Source organism: Rattus rattus, chromosome 7, assembly GCF_011064425.1.
Source record: "Rattus rattus isolate New Zealand chromosome 7, Rrattus_CSIRO_v1, whole genome shotgun sequence".
Lineage (NCBI taxonomy): Eukaryota > Metazoa > Chordata > Mammalia > Rodentia > Muridae > Rattus > Rattus rattus.
Window position 1 is genome coordinate 7565146 of NC_046160.1, and position 25873 is coordinate 7591018.

General features: G+C 44.4%; 1 protein-coding gene across 1 annotated transcript in view; it reads right to left on the minus strand.

Moving 5' to 3' along the window:
• The window catches only part of LOC116905595 (calmodulin-lysine N-methyltransferase), a 56994-nt gene extending 33031 nt beyond the window's left edge, over window positions 1-23963 (minus strand). The window contains exons 1-5 of the mRNA XM_032908597.1: window positions 23930-23963; window positions 23793-23853; window positions 21873-21927; window positions 20752-20815; window positions 13201-13267 (exon numbers count right to left, since the gene is read on the minus strand). Of these exons, the coding sequence (XP_032764488.1) occupies window positions 13201-13267; window positions 20752-20815; window positions 21873-21927; window positions 23793-23853; window positions 23930-23963 (281 nt within the window). The remainder of the gene's footprint in view (window positions 1-13200; window positions 13268-20751; window positions 20816-21872; window positions 21928-23792; window positions 23854-23929) is intronic.
• Window positions 23964-25873: the final 1910 nt, after the last annotated feature.

Genomic DNA, 25873 nt, shown 5'->3' on the forward strand with positions numbered 1-25873 from the left:
CCCTCCACATCTATGCTGTCATAGCTCGCCCATATGGAAGGCTTGAACAAGTCACTTACAATGTTCACCTAGACTACCGAATTGCTGCTGTTCTTCTAAACGACTCCCCATTTGCCACTTGTCCCTCCATCTCTGACTTCCCTCAGACTTTAAACTGCCATGAGGTATGAGGTAAAAGGGTCTACAATTTTAGACACTTAGGAGAAAAGACACCATCTGAATCCAGAACTTGTAACTCATCCCAGAACGTTAGTAGAGCCCTCTGGATGCCAAGAGCAGGAAGACACAATGTGGCTCCATTTACGAGTGACAAACTGATTACTGCCCCAAGGAACACAGGGGCTACTTGGAAGGCCCTTGGAAGAGCAAAGCTGGTCAGAAGGATCTAAACCGAACCCAGCCCTGAGCGCTTGGGTGTGTAAGGGGCAGAATCCAGAAGGGGGGGGCTGCATGGGAGTTGCAGATAGGGCTTTTAGAGGGAGCGAGGAGGAGGAGGTGAGACTCATGGGACAGTCCAAGAGCCAGGGGTTGGGAGCTCCAGCGGCAACGGCGCCTGGACCTCCCAGGTGCTCATCCTCAGTGAGGAAGCTCGCCGAAGGCCTGGCAGCTGAAACCATCTTCTTCATCGCTTCTCCTTCCCTACCGAAATAGTGCTGCCCTCCATGTGTCCTGGACATTAATGCTGCTTCTTCCTTCTACAGCAAATTGACCAGGTATAAGAAACTTCAGCTTGTTAAAATAGTTGCCAGGCTTCAAACTCAGAGTTTCTGATTGGGTTTCTTTGGGTAGGGACATATTTCCTGAGGCTTCAGATGAACTGGGGAATGTGCTTTAAGGAGCACCGAGAGAGGTCATGACCCCCAGCAAACGTCCTGCCTCTCTTATGTGTGTTCACTCCTCTCTTCTCCCTTGCCTGCCTGGCTTGCTGTGTGCACAGGCTTAAACCTTCCCTCGAGGCTGCTTCTTGTCTGCCTTTCCTTTTGTCTCCAGCATCCTGTGGGGACAGGTCCTCCCTACTTTACTGCTTGTAATGCCAGCTCACTCACAATAGCCAACTGACCTGAAGGCCTGCAGACTCCACACTACCCTCCCCCTTTAACGGCACAGCATTTCTACCTGAAAGCAAATGTGCCTTTCACGAGACCGAGAGCGCAGCTGCCAGGCTCCTCCCACTGCGCACTTTGTACCACCCCTTCTAGTGACTTCTCATCTCCTCCCTTTCCCTCCCTCCCTCCCTCCCTCCCTCCCTTTCTTTTCTTTCTTTTGTTGTTCTGATTTTCTGAGTCTTGATACATAACCCCGACTGGACTCCAACTCTCTTTGTAGCTAAAATTTATATTTTTCTGCCTCATCCACCCAAATGCTGGCGTCATACGTAGCCACCTCTTCTCTTGGCTACATAATGACGGTTTACTCCTGTGCATGAATGCCTGCATGTATGTCTGTGTACTATGCACATACCTGATACATGGGGAGTGCAGAAGAGGGCAGTGGAATCCTGGGAACTGGTTGTGAGCTGTCTGTGGGTGCTGGGAATGAAGCCTGGGTCCATCAAATGCTCTTAACTGCAGAGCCGTCTCTCCGGGCTCATATACTGACTTTTCAACTGTTTGTCATCAGCCTTTTGCAATCCACAAATAATTCAAATTTCTTGGACACATCTTTTCTACTCCTATATCCTTAATGATTTCCTTCCTGGTTTTATACCTCAAAATCCTGTTTCAACTGCTCTTCTTTCCTTGCTTTTTCCTTGCCAAGGCACAGCTCAGTGGCTGTCTCCTCCATGAAGCATTCTCTGCCCACCTCTGGATCTCTTTAAATTTAGTCTTACATCTTGGGAGCAGGTTTATTATCTGTCCAAATACCTTGAGCTTGGAAAAGGTAGACAAATTGCTTTACTTATTTATCTTCCTATCCCCTAGGAGGCCAAAGTGACTACAGAAGGCATTAAATTATATTTATTGCATTGAACTGAACAAACAGATCAGACTAAGAATGCTATTCTTGTGCTATTCTTTAACACAAGGTTTCCGTACTGTGGTAATCTGAATGGGAATGGCTCCCATAGGCTCCTAGGTTTGAATGCTTGGTCTGCAGTTACTGGAACTGCTTGAGAAGACTTAGAAGGAATGGCCTTGTTGGAGGAGGGTGTTACTGGGAGAGGGCTTTGAGGGCCTCTCCAGGTTTGCTGTCCCTTTGCTGCCTGCTACCTGCAGATCAGAAGGTAAAGGTCCCAGCTACTACCCAATGCCATGCGTGTCTGCTTCTTGCTATGACGATCATGGATAACCCTCTAAAGTAATAAGCAAGCTCCGAAGCAATCGCTATCCTTCATAAGAGTTGTCTTGGTCATGGTGTCTCTTCACAATGGTAGAACAATAGTGAAGAGACAGACAAATATGTTTAAAATGTTTGTAAACCAGATAATGCTGGCCTTCCCTTCTCCTTCCTCTCTGTTTCTCTTGTCTCTCTCTTTCACACACACATACACATACCAGTGGGCGTTGGGGTTGTGGGGGGAGGGAGAGAGAGAGAGAGAGAGAGAGAGAGAGAGAGCGCAAAGCAATGTTGTAAAAGAAAGGTGTGAGGAATATTTCTGGATGTCCATTTTCTCACCTAGTCTGCCATTAGTGTTTCTCTACCAAGACGGTGTTAGCAGTTGGGGCAGTAGGACAGAACAGTTCATTGCTGTAGACTGTCATGTGTATCATTTTCCCAGTACTAAAAATAATCTTTAGTCACCATGACAACTTAACAAAAACGTCTCACACAATTATGGATAGGGTGTAGAGGTAGACATCTGGTCTACTTTTGCTTGGGGTGGGCTGTTAGGTTATCCTATAGTCTTTTCTACCTCTAATGTGTGCTTTTTATTAAATCACACCAACGAAGGCTGAGATGCAGAATAGAAGGTAGTCGGAATTATTCCCTATTGATATGGTTCTCCTGAATCTACTGTGGGAATAGGCCTCAAGCCAAAAGTCCTAGGGACAAGCAGAGGACAGCCACAGATTGACCTCTGCATTTTCGGTTTACTAATCTGAGCAGTAATCTCAGGATAAAAATGGGCTTATCTAAGTATGATCTGTGCTCCAGATACAAGCAAACCCACCGAGGGGGCTGCTTAGATGTCAGATTCAACAGTCCCGACTCAGGGAACTGCTCAGTTAGATTCCAGTGAGACCTGGGAACCTGCTCTTTTAAAGTAAGTGCCCTGAGGCATTTCCATGAAGATGGGTCATGGACGACTTTGGAAAACACTGCCCCAGAAGGCCTCTATCTAGACAGCTTTAAATTGAGGGTGCTCTTGAGCTACCAGTCTTGCTTGGCTTCAGTTCCAAGTATCAGATTTACTTCCAAAGGGGAGTTTTAAAGAACACGACATTTTAGGGAAGGAAAGGTGAACCAAAAGACAGACTTGACGTTTGGGTACGAGTTATTAAGCCCTGGGCCACGTGTATGCTCAGTATTTACTCTGTCACTGAGGTACACCATCCAGCTTTGAGACTTTATTGAAAACATTTCCCTTAGCTAAAGTAAGGAAAAAATATCATAGAAGATTAAAGCAGGATGTCATGTAAACAGATGCCTTGTGAGATTACTTATGCAGCTTGTCAATTTTTATTGTGACGTGAAATTAACTTAAGTTTTTATACAATGAGTAAGGCTTAGGGAAAGGGTGAAGAAAGTAAAATTAGGTCTTGATGACATTTTTACCAAATAAGAAGAGCAAACTGCTGACAACAGAGGACTATCTATAAGGCAGGTCTCAGTTTTTAAAGAAGTATATGACATCTATAACTTACAGGAGAATTCAGCAGATGGTGTACATGCATGTATATGTGTGTATGTGTGACTGCTGGGATAGCACACACACATGTGTGTAGAACAGGAAAACTTGAGTTGTTGTTGCTGAGATGGCATGGAACCCACCAGAGGCAGGCTAGGCTGGCTGGCCAGTGAGCCCCAGATCTGCCTGTCTCTACTTCTAAAGAGTTGGGGTTATAAGTGTTTATGTGAGTTCCAGAGATCAAATTCAGGTCCTGGTGCTTAAGGGTCAACAGTTTATGAATGATTTATTTCTGCTGCCTAGAACTAGCTTTAATGAATGGAAGACCTCAGGGCTGTGAAGCACTGTAGAACCTAAGAAGCTCAGAGAGAGCCTTCATTCCTCAGGACCTGGGCGAGGTTTCCAGCAGTGGCAGAGCTGTCTGTCACCCAGGGTGTGTGACCCAGAAGGATGATCCTGGTTCCAAAGTTTGAGATCTTATTCCAACTTAATGCTTAAACATTTCTGGACTGATTTTAAATCTCACTAAAACAAAACAAAACAAAAACAAACAAACAAACAAGCAAAAGCTGGATCACACAGGCCTTTGATCCCAACACTCAGGAGGCAGAGGCAGGAGGATCTTTGAGTCCAAGGCCAGCCTGGTCTACAAAGTGAGTTCCAGGACAGCCAGGGTTACACAGAGAAACCCTGTCTCATAAAAAACCAAGCCAAACCAAATCAAACCAAACCAAACCAAACCAACCAACCAACCAACCAACCAATCAAAAAACAAACAAAACAACAAACCAAATAAACAAACAACCAAACAACTAAAACTCCATCCTAGCTGTGCTTGCCTGGAATAACTGAGACAAACTCACTTCAGTCCAAAAGGAAGACCGACTTATTAACATTCAGGTCCCCATGTTGGTGACCAGTATATTTCTCGTTATTCGGAGAAGGCAGATCTTGGGATGAAGGGTACTAACGACTAATCATGACAAGAGAGTATCATGGACAAGAGAGTAGAGTAAAAGGCATTCTGATCTAGAACTGTGGAAGCACTGTAGACGACTCACTAAGGGCTGTCCCAGGACTGGCGGGATGGCTCAGTGGGAATAAAGCACCGACTGTGCACGCCTGACCACGTGGGTTCAGTGCCCAGGCAAAACAGTGAGACGCAGTGGCGCACATCTGTAGCCAGAGCATCCTGCTATGAGGTGGATGTAGAGACAGGTGAACTACCCTGAAGCTTGAGGGTCAGCTAGGGTCGGCATGGCAGAACTAACAGAGAAGATCTTGTATTTGCAAGGTGGGATGGGAGAACCAATTTCCAAGAGTTATTTTCTGACCGTCACACACGTGCAGTGGTGTGTGTGACCCTGAAGTCAAGACACACAGACACACAGACACACAGACACACAGACATACATACACACCAGCACATTAAAGCAACTGAGACATTACGACTAAGTGACTAGAAATGCAGGCATATTGTACTTCTAAAACCCTGTCATTGGATAGGCGAAATGAGAAAAGCAATTTGATTATCTCCACAGATGCTTCGGAAACATTTGCCAAGGTTCCAGATTTATTTAAGATAAAAATCTCAAAATAGGAATCGATGACTAAACGCCCCAATTCGGAGGCCGAAAGCACGCTCAATGGTGCAGTATCAGAGGCTTCCCAATGCAGTCACTCTGTGGTCATCACACTGGCTGTTCTAATCAGATAAAGTATACAAGAGGTCAGAAAACAGCCTGGTGGCAGTGGTGGCACACTCCTTTAATCCTGGCACTCAAGAGGCAGAGGCAGATGGATCTCTGAGTTAGGGGCCAACCTTGTCTACAGATCAAGTTCCAGGACAGTCAGGGATACATGGAGAAACCCTGTCTTGAAGGAAAGGAAAAAAGTCAGAAAACTGAAAGTGTCATTATTAGAGGACTAAATACGTTCTATATAGAGCCCTACAACCTTTATGTCTCTATCCTCAAATGAGTGCAATTAGTTAGGAGATACAGTGTTGAGTGAAACAAAGAAATTCACAGACTGTGTGGAGTGAGGCTCACCTGTGGCCTCAGCACTTGGGAGGTGGAGCAGAAGACGGGCAGTTCAAGGTCATGGCTGCCTATACAGTGAGTTCAGGGGCTCCCTGATGCTCTGTCTTAAATGAATAAAAGGAAGAATGAGCGAAAGAAGGCAAGGAAGGGAAGTACAATGCCACACAATGGAAGCAGAGAGTCTATTTAAAGGCCAACAAAAGTCTCCAGAAATAAAACAAGCAAGTGAAGGGGAAATGCCACTGCGCAGTCTTAAAAAGAAAGCTCACTTTCCAACAGATGATGCCGAGCTTCTAAATGTCAAGGCTTCTCCAAACTCTTCTCATCACAATGAAAATGCCAGCGTCATAAAAATGACAACAAAAATCTCTAAAAATCCTGAAAGAAAGGAATAAAGACCAAGGGGCTGCTCTTGATGCTTATGAAAGGCACGACTGGGTTACAGCGAGTCACAGCGAGTCCGCGTCTGAGAACTGTTGCGCATGCGTGGCCTACGGACAGAGGCACCTCACGGGAGCAAGGGGGCAAGCCCGGTGTCCGTGCTGAGGTGTCATTCACCTTGGTTTATGAGACGGTGTCCCTCACTTGGAGCCCACAGATACGATGGGTTGATTGGCTGGTGGGCCCCAGAGAGCTGCCAGTCCCGACAGCCCCGGCGCTGGGATTATAAGAACACGGCTTAGCCAGGCAGTGCCGTCCTAACCCAGTGCTAACCCAGTGCTAACCCGGTGCCCAGGAGGCAGAGGCAGATAAACCTCCGCAAGTTTGAAGCCAGTGTGGTCTACAGAGCAAGTTCCAGGACAGGCAGGGCTTCACAGAGAAACCCTGTGTCCAATAAACAACCAAACAAAACAAAACACACCCCCCTAACCAAAACCAACCAAACAAGCAAACAAAATAGGCGTCTGCACCTCGCCTTTTTCACAGCGGTTCTAGGATCAAATTCAGCTCCTCGTGCTTACTAACCAAGCACTTTACCAACTAAGCTATGTCCACAGGCCTTGACCTATTCTTTCTACAATACTGAATTTCAAAAAGAAGGAAGAGCTGTCTCTTCAGACCAGAAGACCTTTCCTCAAGGATGAAGAAATCTGCCATGCATATCTGACTATTAGCATACACTTTGGTCAGTAGAGATCAAGAAGTCCAAAGAAGCAATACAAATGCTAACCTAGAAGATGAGGCTCTGTTAATTTGCTACGGTTTAAGGGTGCCTCTAAAAAACTGTCCTCAAATATTAAAGTCTGGCTTGTCCTCATTAAAAGAGGACTATATCAAAATGCACAATGTTGGGTGACACCCCTGGGGGAAGCTTTCATCAAGGTGAAACCGGGTAGGAAGGACCAGGGCTCTCCCACAGACTCAGCAAGCAGGCCAACATTCTACTCGAGCAGAAAGACCTGCGTGTGGTAATTTCATTTTCTTGTATGCCAGATAGCAAGGGAAGACACAGGAGCATAGCGGTTCTGGGATTGCACCTCTCAAGATTCTGTTACCCTAGTTTTAGGAAAACTCACTAACCGGTGTATTTTATCAGACAATTTCTTAAAGAGCCCTCAGCTTCCGTATCTCCGTTACCTTCTACTAACCTTCCTCTTCAACCTGACAAAGAGCAGATAAATGCCTACTCACGCTGTCAGTTTGTCTACAGACACTGCACACGCCAGCCTGAGAAGCCATCCTGAAATGAAAGTCGCTATCTGATGTAGGAGCTGCTGTCTGACTCTCTGGGGCTTGACTTTGCTTCCACTAAAAATGATTCAGTTCCCTAAAGCTTGTGGATCCACATCTTTCAAATGCAGACCCTAAAAGCCCCCAAGCTCTGGGGAGCACAAACACTAATTGCTTCAGGGAATGAAAAAAGAGTAAAACATATTAAATAGAATCCTTGTCTTCAAGAAAATCAGCTGCCTCCCTTCCTGGAATGTCAATTGCAAGAGGGCATGGACTTCATGGGTGCTGCTCCCCAGGGTGTCACGGCACAGAGAAAACAGAAAGCGATCAAAATTCCTATCAGCAAAGGAACAGACCAAGAAGCATGGAGACAGCAGCACATTAGCACCAACAGTGTGTGTTTCATTCCACTGAGGTACGCGTCCGAGACCAATAGCAGTTTAAAGAGAGACTAGCCTGGAGAGATGGCTCAGCGGTTAAGAGCACTGACTGCTCTCCCAGAGGTCCTGAGTTCAATTCCCAGCGACCACATGGGGGCTCACAACCATCTGTAATGGGATCCGATGCCCTCTTCTGGTGTGTGTGAAGACAGCGACAGTGTACTCGCATACATAAAACAAATAACTCTTTAAAAAGAGAGGGAGAATGCAGGGGGATGAAGCAGGCAGGGCAGACAGAGGCCAGACACTGAGTCACTCAGAAGGATGGATTCGGATGGACAAGGAGGGGACGAGATTAACAACTGTGGTAAGAATGATTAAGATGCTATGGCCCAAGTGTTGTCACGGAAGGCCTGTGTGCTAAGGTTTGGTCCCCAGTATGGTGAAGGTGGTAGGGCCTGTGGGAAGTAGGGCCCAATGGGAAGCCTTAGGTACTGGGGCGTGTCTTTGAAGGACAATGTGGGATCCTGGATCTCCCTCTTCCTGACCAAGAGATGAGCAAATATGTAGGTACCCTCCCATTGCCATCTGTCTCAACCCTCAGGGGCCCAAAGCAATGTAATCACCCAGTACTGGGGGCTCCCCGGAAAGGCAAGTCAAGGGTAAACCTTTTCCTCTGTGTAAGTTAATTGTCTTGGGCCTTTTGTGATAGTCATCTCACCCTCTAAAACCAAGTTGAACTGTTTATAAAAACCCGTGGGTTAATAAAGAAAAATAAGAGCTGCAGCTTAAATTCAGTGACAACTTTCAAACAAATACATTTTTCCCCTTAAGGGAAATTTACTTTTATCATCACGGTGAGGCTAGTTTAACAATTCTGAAATTGTAACTTTTTCACTAATGTTAACCAGAGAATGATGGTATTTGCTGATTCTGGAAGACCCAGAAATATGCAGACGTCAAAGCTCCAAGTGGTTCTTTGTTGAGAGTCGCAATTTTGAAGACAGCTTCAGATAAACCCAACAATTGAGCTGCTGTAAATACCCTTGCTCTTTCATAAATTTCCTGCTATATTTAGAAGTACAGCTTCCTTTGTTCACAGACTGCTCCAACTGCTCCATATTTAGATTCCCAAAGGTGTGCCTTGGACTCATTTGATACCTGAATGAATAGCTATGTGGCTCTACGAACAGGAGAGCTACCAGAGGGCTGTGCTGAGATCTTGGAGATGTGCTTTTACAAAGTGCTTCGTGTGTGTGATCCCTGGCTAACCATCATTAAGGTTTCCACCTTCACAAGCATGCCTTTCACATACAACACAGTGAGACCGGATTAAACTGGATTAGAGGCAGCAAGATGGTTTGGTATAGGGTGGGAATTTAGCTCAGTGGTAGAGTGCTTGCCTAGCAAGCGCAAGGCCCTGGGTTTGGTCCCCAGCTCAAAAAAAAAAAAAAAAAAAAAAAAAAAAAAAAAAAAAAAGATGGTTTGATATATATTATAGTTGTTCTTAAAAAAAAAAAAAAAAAGGCTGGGTATGGTGGTGCACGCCTTTGATCCTGGCACTGGGGAGGCAGAGGCAGGCAGGCCTCTATGAGTTCAAGGCCAGCATGGTTTACAGAGTGAGTTCCAGGACAGCCAGGGAGACATAATAAGAGCCTGTTCCAAAAACAAACAAAAGTTGTGGTGGATAAGGAAGGAGATGTTTGTGAGAGCAGGGGAGATGTACTACAAGGCTAAATGAAGCATCTGTCATAGCCGCCCCCCTTGCAAAAAGTCCCTGCCAACAAGCACTGATGATGTGTTTACAGTCATATAATTCTCTAAAGCATGGTTCTCAACCTGTGAATGACAACCCCAGGGGAGTGGAGGGCGAGACTCTTTCACAGAGGCTGTATATCAGAGCTCCTGCTTATCAGATATTTACGTCACAATTCATAACTAGCAAAATTACAGTTGCGAAGTAGCAATGAAAATAATTTTACGGTTGGGTGTCACCACAGCATGAGGAACAGCATCAGGAAGGCTAAGAACCACCGCTCTCCAGTCTGCCGGTGTGTAAGAGGCAGGGCGAGGTGAGCGGAGGGAGGAAGACTGTTGGTTACTGTGCTGGTCCGCTCCGCATACGGTGACAAATGCCTGAGAGTATTAACCTAGAGAGAGGAAGGTCTTTCCTATAGTTTCATATGCTTCAGTCCATGGCCAGTCGACCCACTGCTTTTTGAAGCCGTGGTGAGGTAGTCTATAGAGTTGGAGTGTGGGACAGAGGAAGCAACTCACCAGGAAGCAAGGGGGCTGAGGTAGATCTGAGACTGAACTTCTCGGCCCCACATCTTAAAGGATTCCCCTTCTCCCAGCAGCACCCCAGGCTGTGGTCCATGCCTTTAGCAGAGGGGCCACTGAAGGGCACTCATGCAGACCACAGCATTACCAGGGACACCAAGTGAGGAGTCAGAGCACGGGCTACCTGTCAGGTGTCTGGGCAGCTTCTCCTTCCTTGCTAAAACCCGTATTTTGGAGGCTCACAGCTCTCAGATCACGACTTCCCTTTCAGCTTTTACATCTCCTGCGCAAATGAAGTCACAGGAGACATTCAGCTGTTACAAACTTCATGTCAAGCTTTGAAGAGCTTTTTAATAGCAGAAATATTTGGCTCACGTGTGGGCTTTGTAGCTATGGTAAATACCTCTTAGTTATCTGTCGCTGCTGTTATTCCACACCTCCAATTTGGGAGAAATTCTGCATATGCATTGAGGCACTAGAAAAGAATATTGAACTGTATCTGAGCTCCTTTGTGAATGGGTTCCTTTTATTTCTTCTCTCATGGAACTAATACGTTCATCGCATTGTCCTGGTTATGGGTGGGAAAGCAGTGGGCACAGAGGGATGCTGATTGCTGTGACAGTGGCTGGTGGCTTCGCTTGCTTAGCTGCTGGAGGTTAAGTGGTCAACCAGCTCCTTACTGATCGTGCTCACTGAGTCATTTGCTTGTACCACGTCCATCCATCCGTGTGTGTGTGTGTGTGTGTGTGCTTGTTATGTGTGCCTGTGCATGTGTGTGTCTGTGTGTATGTCTGTGCCTATGCGTGTGTGCGTGTCTGTGTGTGTGTATGTGTATGTGTGTCTGTGTGTGTGTGTACACGTGTCTGTGTGTGTGTGCCTGTGCATGTGTGTGTGTCTGTACACGTGTCTGTGTGTGTATGTATGTGAATGTGTGTTTGTGTGTGTGCCTGTGTGTGTGTGTGTCTGTGTGCATGTGTCTGTGTGCATGTTTATGTGTGTATGTGTGTGTGCATGTGTGTGTGTGTATGCGTGTGTGTGTGTATATATGTGTGTGTGTGTGTGTGTGTGTGTGTGTGTGTGTGTGTGAGTGATTGTATCATGTGGTAGAGGCTACAGGCCAATGTCTAGTGTTCTCTACCTTATTTTATGAGACAGAATCTCTTCCTGAACCTGGAGCTCGCCTGATTGGCTACCCCGGCTAGCCATCGAGGCCCAGGACAGTCCTGTCTCCACCTCTGCTGCGCTAGGACTCCAGGCACGTACCACTGTGAACCACTTTTTGTTTCTTTGTCTTAACATGGGTGCTAGGGATTTGAACACAGGTCCTAGAGCTTGTGACAGACACTCACCCACTGAGCTATCAGAGTCCCTGCTTCCTGGCAATACTTTATTGACTTGGGATAAAAATGCTCTTACTTTTTACAAAAGAGGAAAGTGACCACAATTAGTCTATGATAAAGGTAGAAAAAGATAAAAGAAAACAAAACTCGTCAGGGAATCCTGTGTCATTACTGAAGTCTTAGGTCTTTATGGCCTACCGTGTATCAGAATAACATATTTAGAAGTAGCATTTCTGTGCAGAGTTCCATTTGAACAAAGGCACTGAGCATTTAGAATCTGCCCTATGCCGAATGATAACATTTACTTCCTTATGTTACCGAGTTATCTTATGAAACAACAACAGGAAATTCTATTGCACTCCCCAAGTTAAACACTTGACACTCTTATTCCTTTAAAAATGCAACATTTTCGAAGTCTAGATATGTTTATTAATTAGTGATTATTAACACTCAGTAAACAACATTATGTCTTGTAAAAACACAATTTCGCTGCCCAGCGTGAAGCTAGGTCTATTATTCCCTGTTCCATACGCTGAAACACACTCAAATGGTCACAAATGACCTTAAGCATTAAACACATGTAAATGAGAAGAGCGTAGAAAATGCACTTTTGATTGATAACTAAAAGACCAGGTTGGAAAGCATGCGACAAAATGAAGTCCTGTCCAGAAGGAGATGGCTGCGTGCGCCATGGAGGAAGGGCTCCCCGAAGTCTCCCTCCGGAGTGCTGAGATTACAGATCTGTGCCTTCCTGCCCAGCGTCACTTTGGGTTTTAGCCACTGTGTCTGGTCACCCTACTGTTTTTCTCAAACTAAGCAGTCAGGGTAGGCAAATGTCCTCAACGTGGAGAAACTTTAAAACGCCAAAGGATGACAGAGTAATAGTGAAAGATAAAGCAATTCCAAATGGAATCGTTACTATAACAAAACCCATAGTTAAACACACAAAGGGAAAATGTACAGAAACGGCCGTATCATGTGGGAAGCACTTACGGATGCCATTCCCCTCCTAGGTCAACTGGGTACGGGGTGGGCTCACAGAGCATGATATGGCTCTGCTAAGGGAAAGCCAGCTGTGCTCCCAGCCTGGAAGAGGAGGAGCCCAAAGGGACTGTGAAAACCATTGCTAGATCAAGGTGTTTCAGCCTTGGCAGGACTGGTATCCTGGGGCAGACACTTCTAGGGTATGGAGGGTTTGTTTGTGTGCTGAAAGTTGGCCAAGAATAATCTCTTCCATTAGACATCAGGATCAGTAGAAACCAGTAGAGACATTGTTTGCTCTGACCCCAAGTCCTAAGGACAACAACAGCAGCAACAACAATAAAAACATGTTCCCGGTGACTGCCAGAATCCCTTAGGGTGCAAAACCACCCACGATGTGGCCCACTGAAATAAAGCCATTTAAGAAGGCTAATTTAAGCTGGGCCTTCCCCAACCTTGTACTGAATAATCTTAGCATGAAGCAACCCCAACTCAACTATTTGAAGTTTTGGTGTCCTTATCTATTTAATGTACCTGCCAACGAGATTAAATGAGATGATGCCCATGAACCGCTTAGAACAGAACCTGACACACAGAAGGTGCTCAGTTAATGCTATTAGTATTACTGCATTATTATTAATCACCCATGGCATCAAGAAAGCAGTTTCGACTAGGACGCGTTAACTCAGACAGGATGCGGAGAGTTATCTTACCAGCTTGATATTTTCTGAGTCTTGAACACGCCAGTCTTCTTGTTGCTTGCGATGATGCTGTTCACATCTACGGGCACAGTTAAGAAAACCTCTGCAGCGATTATGGACTACAAGAGAGAGCCTACAAACACTTTGGCTTCTTAGCACAACGGAATCAACACAAGGGGAAAAAAGGGGCAAATTTTCCACCTGTGGAAAGGACCATCTAGGGTAGCATCATGGCAGGGGACATGGCCAGAGGACAAATGCCAGAGGGCACTGCTGGGAGCATGAGGCGCTTGCTGTGCTACTTCCCAGGTGTGTGTGTGTGTGTGTGTGTGTGTGTGTGTGTGTGTGTGCATGTGTGTGCGTGTGTGTGTGTGTTTGTATGTGTGTGTGTGTTTGTGCGTGCGTGTGTGTGCATATGTGTGTGTTTGTGTGTGCGTGTGTTTGCGTGTATGTGTGTGTGTGCATGTGTGTGTGTGTTTGTGTGTGTGTGTGTGTGTGTGTGTGTGCACGTAGATCAGGCATCCAAAGACAGGTGTCCACCAGTCCCTGAGGAGGGCAAGGCCGGCCTTCGTTGACTTTCCAATCTCCTGAATGCTTGTAGGGGAGAGGTGAGCTTTGGGAGTGTTAGGAGGAGGCAGAGGGAGGGGTAGAGGGAAGCTTAGACGCATCTTTGGGAGAAAACGCATCATGGAAGAAGAAGGTCAACCTAGTGAGAGGTTCTTGAAGAGTTTCTGCCTGTGGCTGCGAGCTGTCGTAGAAGGACTCGTGCAGAAGAGCCATGGTTAACTTTGTGGACCTGACGCGTAACATTCGAAGACCCTTGGGAAAACCACATCTCGTTTCAACACTAGGGAAGGCTGGACTCCAGGTCTAGCATGGGTGGTGTAGGTTTTCTGAGTGCTGTTCCTTCTCTCTTTGCTCTGGCCCCTCGACCGTCGGAGCCTAATGAACACACTCCCTGTGACACCCAGAAGAGCTCCTGTGGCCTTATTTTCTCTACTGACCTCTGTCTCTGGTTTCCCTGAAATCCCCTGGCTTTCTGATTTCTAAATACCCCCACTTTCTCCTATATTTGACCTGACACATTGGCTATATGAACTTCACAATCCCCCTCCTGGAATAAGGCGAGTTTAAATAAACAAGAAAGAAAATAATTCTAGTGAAGGCCTCAAGCTGAATGAAATTGGGCCCATGTGGAGGACACCAGGCGGACAATGATGTTCCCCCATTGCTCGGAAAAACAGATTTCCCGAGTGTTCGGAGTACACACTGGCCGAGATCTCCCTGCCAGAACAGAACCACAGGATTCTTAAACTCAAATCTCTGCTTGAACCACCGGGCACACCCATTCCTCTCTGAGTGAATAAACAGGTACTGTGGTAGCTTTCTTCCCTCAGGAGTGGGGAGGAAAAATCAATTAGGTCTCCTAATGATGGGCTTTGTTGAGGTTTACAAAAGTGGCATAATGCAGACTTTTTTTTTCCTGGGTGAACTTTCCTGTATGCAAATTAAATACCGTTAAATTACATTCATTAAAAAAATAAAGGAGACTAATTTGCCTACTTGTTTTGATTAACTAAAATGACACACCGGCCTACGGTTTCTGTCTATTTCAGGAGCGTTCTAGATGAAGTATCTTGCAGGAAAGGATGCTTGACGGCTTCATTCCGAGAAGCAAAATTAGTAGAGTCAACTGACAACTGTTTTTAAGTCCCCTCCCCTAGCCACACCCTACTCTGCGTTTCCATGGTACCCGAGTGCCTGCCTTAATGTGCCCAGCACACCTGTGGCGTCCTATGAGTACATGACTAATCTATCAAGCAAAACATATTATTTTGTTAGTGGAGGTAATACTTTTTATAAAATAGTCACGGGGAAGTTAAATTATATAACTCAGAAAACCTATTAATAATTTTTAGTAAACATCTTAACACTATATACTTTATACAATTTATAAAGCCGTGACTCTGGGTGGTCAGGCCTGGAGCAAGCGTGGATATTTCTATTCTAGAAGTTATTTTCTTAATGAAAAATTCATAGCAGTACTTAGGCTACCTTAGTTTTAGAACTGGGCAGGAAATATATTTTGTGGTTTAGAAGGGCTTTTAAATATATTTAAAAGAAGCACAAGGAGAAAAGAGGGCAGGTGTTATTTCAGAACATCACCTTAAGAGATAAACTCTGATATTGTGCCCCCAGCCTTTAGGTCCGATTGTGATGGTCTTTCTGGATGGCACTGTGTCCAATCATAGATTTTATCACCTCCCTGTGTCACCTCAGGGTAATAAAGGAAATCCAATCAAACTGAGTCAATATGAGCGGGATAATGTTCAACACCGCAGACCCAATCCTGCTCTGTGATCGGCTCCCACCATCTAGAAGATCTCACTGGGAGGGCCTGGGAGCCAGAAAAGCCTTCCTGTGGTTTCTGGGTGAGAGGGAGCAGCTGTCTCAGGCCCCTTGTCAGGGCAGCTGCCGGTGGCTCCCAGGGAACCAGAATTCTACCTCTGGCTTCCTTCCTAAACAAAGCACATGTCAGGAGTGAGCCTCCATTTTAATTATCTGTTTATTTTTATTCTTAAATATGTATACTCATGTACAATAGCAAGGACAGTCTTTTAGTCAACCATATACATTATAGGTATGTAAAATATTGTTGAAAATATTAGCCTGTCTGTAATTGGTACTTGAATTTGCCAGTTGTACATACATATTGAATCAGGTAATTCTTCTTAAATTTATTTATTTATTTATTTGTTTGTTTGTTTAATGTTTATGGGTGTTTTGCCTGTGTGTGTGTGTGTGTGTGTGTGTGTGTGTGTGTGTGTGTGTGTTATGTGAGCCTGATGTCCTTGGAGACTAAAAGAAGACATTAGATCTCCCAAGACTGGAGTTATAGTTATAGAGTGCTAGGAATTGAACCTGGATCCTCTGAAGAGCATGCATAAGCTATATGTCCAGTCCCCAAATATTGTTCTTTAAAAAAAAACATTTTAAACTACGTGTGTGTGAGTGTGTGTGGTGTGTGAGAGAGAGACAGAGACAGAGAGACAGAGACAGAGAGACAGAGACAGAGAGAGACAGAGACAGAGAGAGCATCTGTGTGGGGGTTGGGTGCTGGGTCACTCCTGGAACTAGGAAGAGTGCACCCTGGAGAAGCAGGATATACCCTTGACTGCTGAGACAGCTCTGCAGCCCAGGATTGTTCTTGGAACCAGAAAATATTTAAGAAATAATAACACTGTGACTCCTGAGGCACTGCCTTTTTTTTTGGGGGGGGGGTTATGTTATCTTCAATTTCATTTGGGGATTAAGAGGAGGGAAGAACACTAAGATTATAACATAAATCTTACTATTTTGATCTCTAAATGACTTTTACATACTCAAAGCAGCATTTTTTGGTTCTGATTTAAGGTTACATTCTATCTATTTAGCTGTCTGTCTGTCTGTCTATGTATCTAAGTATCTATGCATCTATGTATCTAAGTATCTATGTATCCATGTATCCATCTATCTATCTATCTATCTATCTATCTATCTATCTATCTATCTATCTACCTACCTACCTATCATTTTATTTTTCTGAGGCAGGGTTTCTCTGTGCAACCCTAGCAGTCCTGGAACTGGCTCTGTAGACCAGGCTGGTGGTGACTCTGCCTCCCTGGTGAGTGATGGGAGACTAAAGGCATGTCTGGATTTACACTACTCTTAAATCTGTTCCTTACTCCCATTGAATCAAGAGATGGCACCCAGGTGCTACCAGGTCTGGTAGCCATGCCACTTGGTACCTTTATGCATGTCAGTCCCCCTCCCCCTCCCTGCAGCAGGTGCTGTGGAAACAGGAACATTGTTTCAAGCGTGGAATATTCTGCAGCTAATGCCAGAGAGATGGGTTAAGGCAGGGAGGGTGTTTGAAGCTGATGAGTCAGTGGCCATGGCCAACCAGGTCGCCCACCTGCCAGTGTGTTACTTTTCTTTCCCTCCTATCTTCCTTTCTCTTTTGCTTTGAGACAGGGTTTTGTGTAACCCAGGCTGGCCTCGAACTCCCAATCCTCTCTCCTCCATCTCCCAAGTGCTAAGACTGCAGGCAAGTTGCCCAGACTGCAGTTCTACTTTTACGCATTATGGTTTGGAGAGGACTGTGCAGCCACTTCTCTCCCCTAGTCTTTTATCATTGTTACCTTTCCGCCAGCTACACCTTACTTAGAGGTTATTACGTGTGAGTGCTTAGGGATTCTTTCTTACTACACTAAAGGGGAAATCATAAAGAGCAATTCTTTTCACATTACTATAAGATACATTTGAGGGGCTGGACAGTTTGGTGGCTAAGAGCACTGGCTCCGTAGTGAGGTTCCCAGCACCCACATAGTGGCTCACGGTCATCTGTAACTCCAGTTCCAGGGAACATGACGCCCTCTTCTGGCCTCTGCAGGCCAAACACTCACATTACAGAATAAAAAATAATAACTAAAACCAAACGGAGAACTGGGTAAACCAGATGACTACATTTCCGATTTATTCTTTGAATTCTTGTGGGTGCAGATTAGAGCCAGTGAGGCAACTTAAGGACCAAGGAGAAACTTAAGGAAACCTACTCATGAGTCTGAGAAAAATATTCAAGATATAAAATTCGCTTTACCTCAATTCTTAATTTCTTTTTAAACATCTCTTTGCATTAAATCTGAGATCAATAGCTTTCCAGGGTCAAGATTCAGAGGCCTGGAGACATAGGGAACGGACAGAATGTCTTAGAAAGATAAAAGGCTGCATAACTGGCTAGCATACAGGTCCAGAGCTAAGCTCCTCCTTGCCTTACCCATTAACAATAAGTCAAGCTCATTCACTATCTTGGACTTTCTCTGTCTGCCTGTCTGTCTCCGTCTCTCCCTCACGTTCCCACACCCCCAAGAGATCTTCATACTTAAAAAAGTCAAGCTGAAGTTGAATTAACTAAACATGCTATTTTTCCTAAAAAGAATTAAAAGATAAAAATCAGAATGATAAAAACTTAGAGACCAGTATATGAGACTAGCTGTATTTATTCCATTCGGAAGCCAAGAGCAACAGTACAGTTTTAAAATGATGATGCTAACACGCAGGCTAACACTGGTGAGTGACGGCCAGGTCGGTTTTTATCATCTCTCTGGTCTGTTCATTTGTTTCTTAATGCGCTCATCTTGCCCATTAAGAACAATTAGCAGCTTTGCCTAGAGATCTGCTGGCTTCAGACAGGGTTTCTCCCCACTTGTTGTTGCTATTGTTATTGCTGGCACTCACCTTTACTTTTAACAAAGCAGGTTTTGGATAATATCCTGCAACCGCTGTATGGTTGAAGCCTCGTAAAGTCGTATAGACAGCCAGCGGCTCCCGAGCGAGCTGTTTGATCTATATGCTGCATGGGCACTGTGTCATTTGCTGAATGATTTATTCTTACAGAGGGGGACACGCAGATGGGGAGGGGGCTCACTCATATTAATTCACTCAGCAGAACAGATTAGAAAGCACGCCCGTTGTAAGCTGTTTGCAAATCAACAACAACATTAGTATTAAAAGCAGGGAGCCACATTGCCAATTTTAAGGCTTTTGCATGCTTTTTTCTCTTAATTAAGATAAATTAGATCTACTTACAACAGAAAAAAAAAGGCACACAAACGTGGAAGGAGCGCACCATAAAAACTGAACCCTGTCAGGAAGGTCCTAAGAGAGGAAATAAAACGCACGGCCAGTTTGGGTCCGCATCCTGAAAGGACCCTACTTCATCTACATTGTAAGGTTCTCCCCTCCTGCCCTTTGGCACCCCGCTATATTAAACCCATTGTAAAACCCAGCACAATAAAGCTCTCTCAGGGCTGAGCCTCTGAGGACCAAATGTTAAAAATCCATTTTCTTGGGAGGGGGCTGTACCAATCATTTCTTTGAAAGGCCGGCAGGGTGAATGGCAGAATCTGAGATTTCCTCTCTGATTTCCTGGGCTGGCCTGGCATCTCTGCTGTTTAAAGCAAAGGTATGATGATAATTAATGATATTACCCTCGCTTCCCTTCTTTGGAGTCTCTGTAGATTAGCTCAATAATAATTTTAGCACAATTAAATTTGCATACTGATTCCAGAGGCTTCCCACAGTCTGATGATAAAAACTTCTAATTGATTTCTGGGGCTATTAAATAAAGTCACTTGCTGACTTCAGGGCTACTGGGCCCAATTTGAAAGTTTTCCATAATCAAAACAGCGCTCTCTCTCTCTCTCTCTCTCTCTCTCTCTCTCTCTCTCTCTCTCTCTCGTTCAATATTCCTGTCTTTCTACCCTCAAAAAATACCACACAGGTCTGAGCTGGCATACCTGAGAGCTTCCCGGCTGCTCTCTGTGCTCCTGACAAGGAGGAGCACAGGCAATGACATAGAGGAAACCAGGATATGAGTGAGTAGAGCAGCAGCAGCCGTCCTCAGGCATATTTAGAAGAACTTGCTACAGTCTCAAGATCATGATTAAAATCTGATGTTTAAAAAAAGGGAAGCACCTTTTGTGATCTCTCTCCCTGGTGTGAAAGGCCAAGGTTGTGATTGGCTGTTTTTCCTTCCTGAATTTTTTTTTTTTTTTAAAGGGCTGTCTGGCAATTAGCTGGGTGGGGCTCTGCAGAGATCACAGCTGCTTCACAGTGTTAGCCACCACGGCTCTCCTTCCTCCTGTGTGAGCTGCCGACAAGTTTATTCTCGGAAAAAAAATTACAGAGTGGAAGAAAGAAGAAGGAAACAAAAATCAAAAATAGAAAAATAGGCTACAAAATTCAAAGCCGCTTCAAGCCCTTGAAGGGACTAAAAATTCAAATAAGGGTCCTGTCTTCTTCACCATGTCGGGGAAAAAAGATTCAAAGCAAACAGATCTTCCATTTTTCCTCTCAATTTCTAACTGCTGTTAACTGCCTTTGAGCAAATCAGTTAGACTGCTAAAGTGGCCAATAACTTACGCTCACTTTCTTAGTTAAAGAACAGTTCAATTTCCTGAACTCTGTGTACATATTAGTAAAGCATAAGCTGATATAATGGAGTTTGAACTGTAACAGCATAGCAGGAAGAGAAAAGGAGAGGTAGCTTTTTAATCCTAAATAAAAGGAGATGACTAAGAGGCGATAGCTGTTTCCAGCGGAAGATGTAGGCAACCTCTTAGCAATTAGCATAGGTACAAGATGTTAATATTTACCAGTGATATCACAGAAAGTAAACAGTAATCTTAATTGGCTTGGTGCTAGAGGACCTTAATGAGAATAAAAGAGCGACAATGTTTCGAAATTCTGAAGATTTCGAATCCGCCTCGAGAGGCTGCAAAACACAGACTCCTTCAGCAAGGAGTGTCCGGAAAAACCCTATGAAAAGGAAGACACACACGGTCATCCGCAGGGAATTCATATATTGCTCGTTTCTCTTAATTACTGATCATGTGTATGAGGAGCTCTTTTTTAATACCCCGTGCTGTCTGTCTTTTATGTCGACTGTTACTCAGCCTGGGGGCAGGGGTGGGGTGGGGTGGGGGAGAACAACGAACCGGCTTTCTATCTGAATAAGGATACTTCTGATGGCCTTTTCATTCCCATCAGTTAGCAGAACTTCTTTGACATCTGCAGAAATAGCAACCTGGAAAGAAAAAAAAAAGGAGCGGAGCAAACAATGAGCAAACATGCTTGTCTGTGTGGAAGTAAGGACGGCAGTGACAAGCCTTCGGTATCATGCTTCCTCACCTATTTCTCTGTAACAATCTTCAATCTTTTTTCATTTTATGTCTGCATTATTTTAATCATTCAATCAAATCAGTCAATACTTTTATCATTCCATTTGCGGGAGCCTCTATCTTGCTATCATTCTGTTCGGTAATTGCATTGTGACAGCGGATGATGGTATTCTGAGAGGCTTTCATTTGTGGGCTTCTGTTTATCTAGTAGAGCCATCATACAAGGCTGTCACTCTGCCTTTCAGCTTGCTTCTGTCTGGCTGCCTGATGCCCTTCATATAACTTTGCATTGCAGGCAGATGGCTTTGTGAGGGTAATTTTTTTGTGAGCTTTGACATGCTCGCACATTGGGCTGTAACCTCGACACATTGTATAAGAGCGACAGGTTTGTCAAATGCCAATCAGTGTAACAATATGCTTTTATTTGTAGAGACATAAAAACTTGTCTAATGCACTGTGCTGCTACATAATATCTCCTGAATACATGACTCAGAACCCAGAGAATGGGGAACGACGTTCCTGAATGGCCAATCTAATTCAAAAGAATCTAATTACTGAGCGCTCTGGATCATGTTTGTTGGTGTAATAATGCAGGCAAAACATTAGCAGCTATCTCATGGTGCTCCAACTGTGATTCGCCGGGCTATCCCTGTATCTTAGCAAATGGGACTATAATCTGAAAAAAAAAAAATGCTTTCGCTATAGCAAAGAAAGACTGTGCGAGGCCTGGAATGTCACAACAAGCGATATTGACTACACTGAGGTAAAATGTTTCTGCTCATCGAGGCAACCATAAAATCAATATGATCCGAAAGTAAGTCAATCTAGAAGGTCTCTCAAGACCCTGCAGCTTGACCGCAGCTGATGCTGTTGACGGTTCTCTGACCCAGCAGTTGGAGGCCCTGGAACACTTTTCCTTTTGTTTCTCCCTCTGAATGGGATTGGAATTGAGAAAAGACCTACCATGAGCCCAGCCAAGCATGTCATGCCACCCCCTAGCTCACACACAGCAAGGTCCCTGAAAGAGAGAAAGACATGGGAGAACCCATACAAATTAGGTGGCAGTGGTCAGAGCCATATATATGTTACAAGAACAAATTACCATCTGCAGTAAGAGCGGCATTGCCCGGGAGTTGTGGAGACACGACTGGCCTACCTCATGGCGTTTTGCGTTTTAAAAATAATTATGAAATAGAAAAGTCACAAAGCAGGCGGACCAGTGGGGGTTCCCTCATTAGTGTTCGCTGCAACATTACCACCGCTGAGCTGAAAAATCCGAGAAGGTTCCCTTTTTTTCCCTTGTCAATGGCGCTGTCTTTTAGAGCTAAACTAGCTAGAGTAGCGAAAGATAATTGTTAGGAAAGGATAACACCGTTAATCCACATTCACGCCTTCAAAAACAGTTAGACAAGTAAAGGAGGAAGATATACGAGTACGTATGAACTTATATTAGCGTCACACACAAGCCACAAATAAATGCAGACCTAAGGGATTTTTTTCTTTTTTTGTTTTGGTTGTGTTTTTTTTTTTTTTAATTCTAAAACAAGCTGAAATATTTTGGAAAGCTGAACCACCCCCATAAAACACAATTACCCAAGAGTATTTAGTAATTAACACTCGGGTCACAATTGATCCCAGCACAACAGAGCGAATAAACAACACAGGGGTATAATATGGTCAGCCTGGGCAGCCCAGGCTGGAGCTAAGGCTCAATGTGTCACTCTACACCTACTTTCCCCCTTTTGTGCCTAAATGTCAGCCCTCCTGTGTGACAATCCCACCCTGGCCCACTGCTTGCTGATTGGAGCTCAAGAGCTGAGCAGAGGCCAGCCTCCAGGGCGCGGTGTGTGTGTGTGTGTGTGTGTGTGTGTGTGTGTGTGTGTGTGTGTGCTGTGTAGCTCGACTCGGGCCTGCCCTCTGCATATGTTAGATGCTCAGACTCAACTCTGTGTAGTACCAAGTTTGGGGAGTTTATGGAGAAAAATAGCAAAATTAAAGTGTGTCTGTGGGGGGGGCAAAAGAGTAAATTCATATTAGAAATTATTTTAATATATATTTAGTTGTTCAAAGTAACCCCAGATTGGTTGGTAAATATTGACCCACAAAGCTTCAAATATTACACGGTATCAACCTAACCTTTTAAGAACATACGGTTAAAACACATTATGATCACTAATGACTTGTTATAGAACATGATGGACTGAGGAATATATAGACTGTTTATAAAATGATAATTAAAATGAAAAAAAAAACCCAAACCCCTACTTCCTGCTTGTACCAAAGATTTCCAGAATTTCTAAATAAAAGACTTTCCCCCCCCTAAATCCCATCTATGATTTGATCCATAACACATATTAACAGCTAAAAATATTGATTTCTTTAGTACAGTAATTTATATTATACATATTGTCATGGACACACACACAAAAATACCTTTAAAGCCAGAACATCTTCGGTTAATAGCTGTAAGGCATTTATCTAATATGTCCGTGATTCTGTAGCAGGAGGTACAGAATGTGTTTATTGTGAGGACTTCTTTTTTCTTGACCTTCACAATCAGGAAGGATTGATTGTACCTCCACTTTTGTTTCCCCCAAATCAAAGCGAAGTAAAATGCTCTGAGTGAAAATCAAGGGCCTTTGACATACAGCAAAAGCTGGCTGTGCGGTGTTAGCCTGAAGGCCGTGTGCATGGCTTCTCAGAAGCAACACGTGTTCACGGGGAACTCTTTTTCCTTTTCTCTTTTTCTTCCTTTCAACAGTTTACAGTCTGGAGACTGGAGGACGGGACTGGCCATTTTCAATAGGCAGATTCAATATCTGAGATGGGCTAAACGGACAGCTTTTAACTGCGGCCCTTACCTGAGTTACCTGTGGCCCTTACCTGAATAAATGGCTGTGCTTGAGGCAGTAGTAAGCCAAAACCTCCTCAGACGGCCAGATGCCTGGAAACACAAGATGAGACGCTAGGGTTAGCCAGTCTTCTCTTCCAGAGTAGCATCTTAGACAAAGGCTCAGCACAATCCATCGCAGCTCCCACCAAACGTGACGTCATGGCCCCAGACCATGACTTTCCTTGATATATATATGCCAATATTATGATCTTTCCCAGTGGAGCATCTCTACAGACTTTGGCAAATTTCAATCACAACAGAACAAGACAAAAACTACTTAACAACCAACATTACAGACACCAAAACTTAAATGCTGACAGTGGTTCAGGTGGAGCTTGACCTCAGTTATGTAAAATGAATACATGTAAGCTGAAGGCTTGCAATGTGTGCATATGCAGCTCCTTTTAGGCACACAAAAGAGAACTGAAATCACTTTAAGGAGCAGATAAAACTGCAGAGGCCATTCTGTCTTTCTATACCTTTCCATATTAATGCTTTAAAATATCAGGTCCTTCATTTCGTTAATTAAAAAAACCAAACGGCAGTATAAGATTAAGAAACATTAATCTCACCAACGTTAGCATGCCTTTAAATCAAACAGTATTCCTATACATTAAAGTTCACGGACAGACACTTCCTAAAGTCATCACCTATATACATCTACTGAGAAGACCTAAGGTTGGAGAATGGCTGACTTGCTTCTAGGTAAACATGTCAGAACTCAGCCACTAGTGGTTGTCATGGGATGGTTGGATCATACATACTTTTATTCTTTTCCCTATACTTTTTAAAATATATTTTCCAACATTTTTACATGAGCCTACATCACCTTAGATATGAGTGGAACAAATGATCTCATAACAGTGATGGATTCTTCGGAAGGATCAGACTCAACCATCCGTCAACCGTCTGTCGCACAGTCCCCTCCCCACCCAGCTTTCCTGTTTGAGCTTAAGGAAGCTCGGAGGCCCCAGGAAAGAGCAGTCTCCTCTCAGCACCCAGCACTCAGCTGACAGGCCTTGCCACAAGGTTAAATGCACTGAAAAAACTTCATTTTTTTCCTCCCCAGATGGATCTCCTACTTTGAAGAGGCAGAGGTGGCTTCAGTGAAGCACCGGCTGCAGGAGAGCCCGGGCAGGTAAACTTGCTAGTCCAACCTCCCAGCGCTTTCAGGAGAAAGGACAACTTGGGAGGGGAAGAGCGGACAAGGAAAATCTAGAAACACATTTAGAGGGAAGGAAGTCAGAGAGCTGGGCGAGTGTAGCCGTTAAGACCACAGACTGCTTGAAACCAGACCGTTGGGGCTCTGGTCTCGCTGAGAGACTTTGGAGAGGTTGCTGGCCTCGAGCTTTTCCTCTGCTCTCCAGAATAATCGCAAGGTCAACTTCGTGGGATCCCCATGAGGATAGGATGAGTGAAATGCATGCGGTTTGCTTGGGGACAGTTCCGAACTCATAGGAAGCATAAAGGAAAAGCCCGTCGTTCCTGTTGGCCTCTCGCAAAGAGAGAATGTGTGTGGACCACAGCGCTTATCCCGAGCGTCATGACAGGTGGAGAACAGCTTTTACCTTTGCTTTGTCAGGACCCTAAAGTCATAAGGCCCATACACCTCCACGCATACAGAACTTCATAAAGACTGAAGTACATAATCAAATTCTCCGAGGGAAGACCCAAGACACTGCTCTCGCTGAGTAGATATAATTACCACAAGAATGCGTTTCTTTATGTCCCGAGCACATGGCTGTGAGGTTTTAAAAGAGTAATGATAGGGAAAAGGTATTTAACTAAAACTTAGGCCCCGATGGAGAATGAATGTGACTTCTAAAGTGCAGAGTCTTTTCAATCCGTTTTATATTCTTTTCCAGAAATTATAGAGTGATTTTTAAACTAAGTTAAATACAAAGATCGAAAGGCTATATTTCTACCACTAGCAATATAATCACTGTTAATGTTTTAGACATCATTCCCAAACCCTTTCTAGTCAGGAAGGGATCTTACTCAGTTGGGATCTTGTCATGCAGGGATTCAGTAACTTGATTTTGCCCCCATCCAAGAAGGCTAAAAAGGGTCT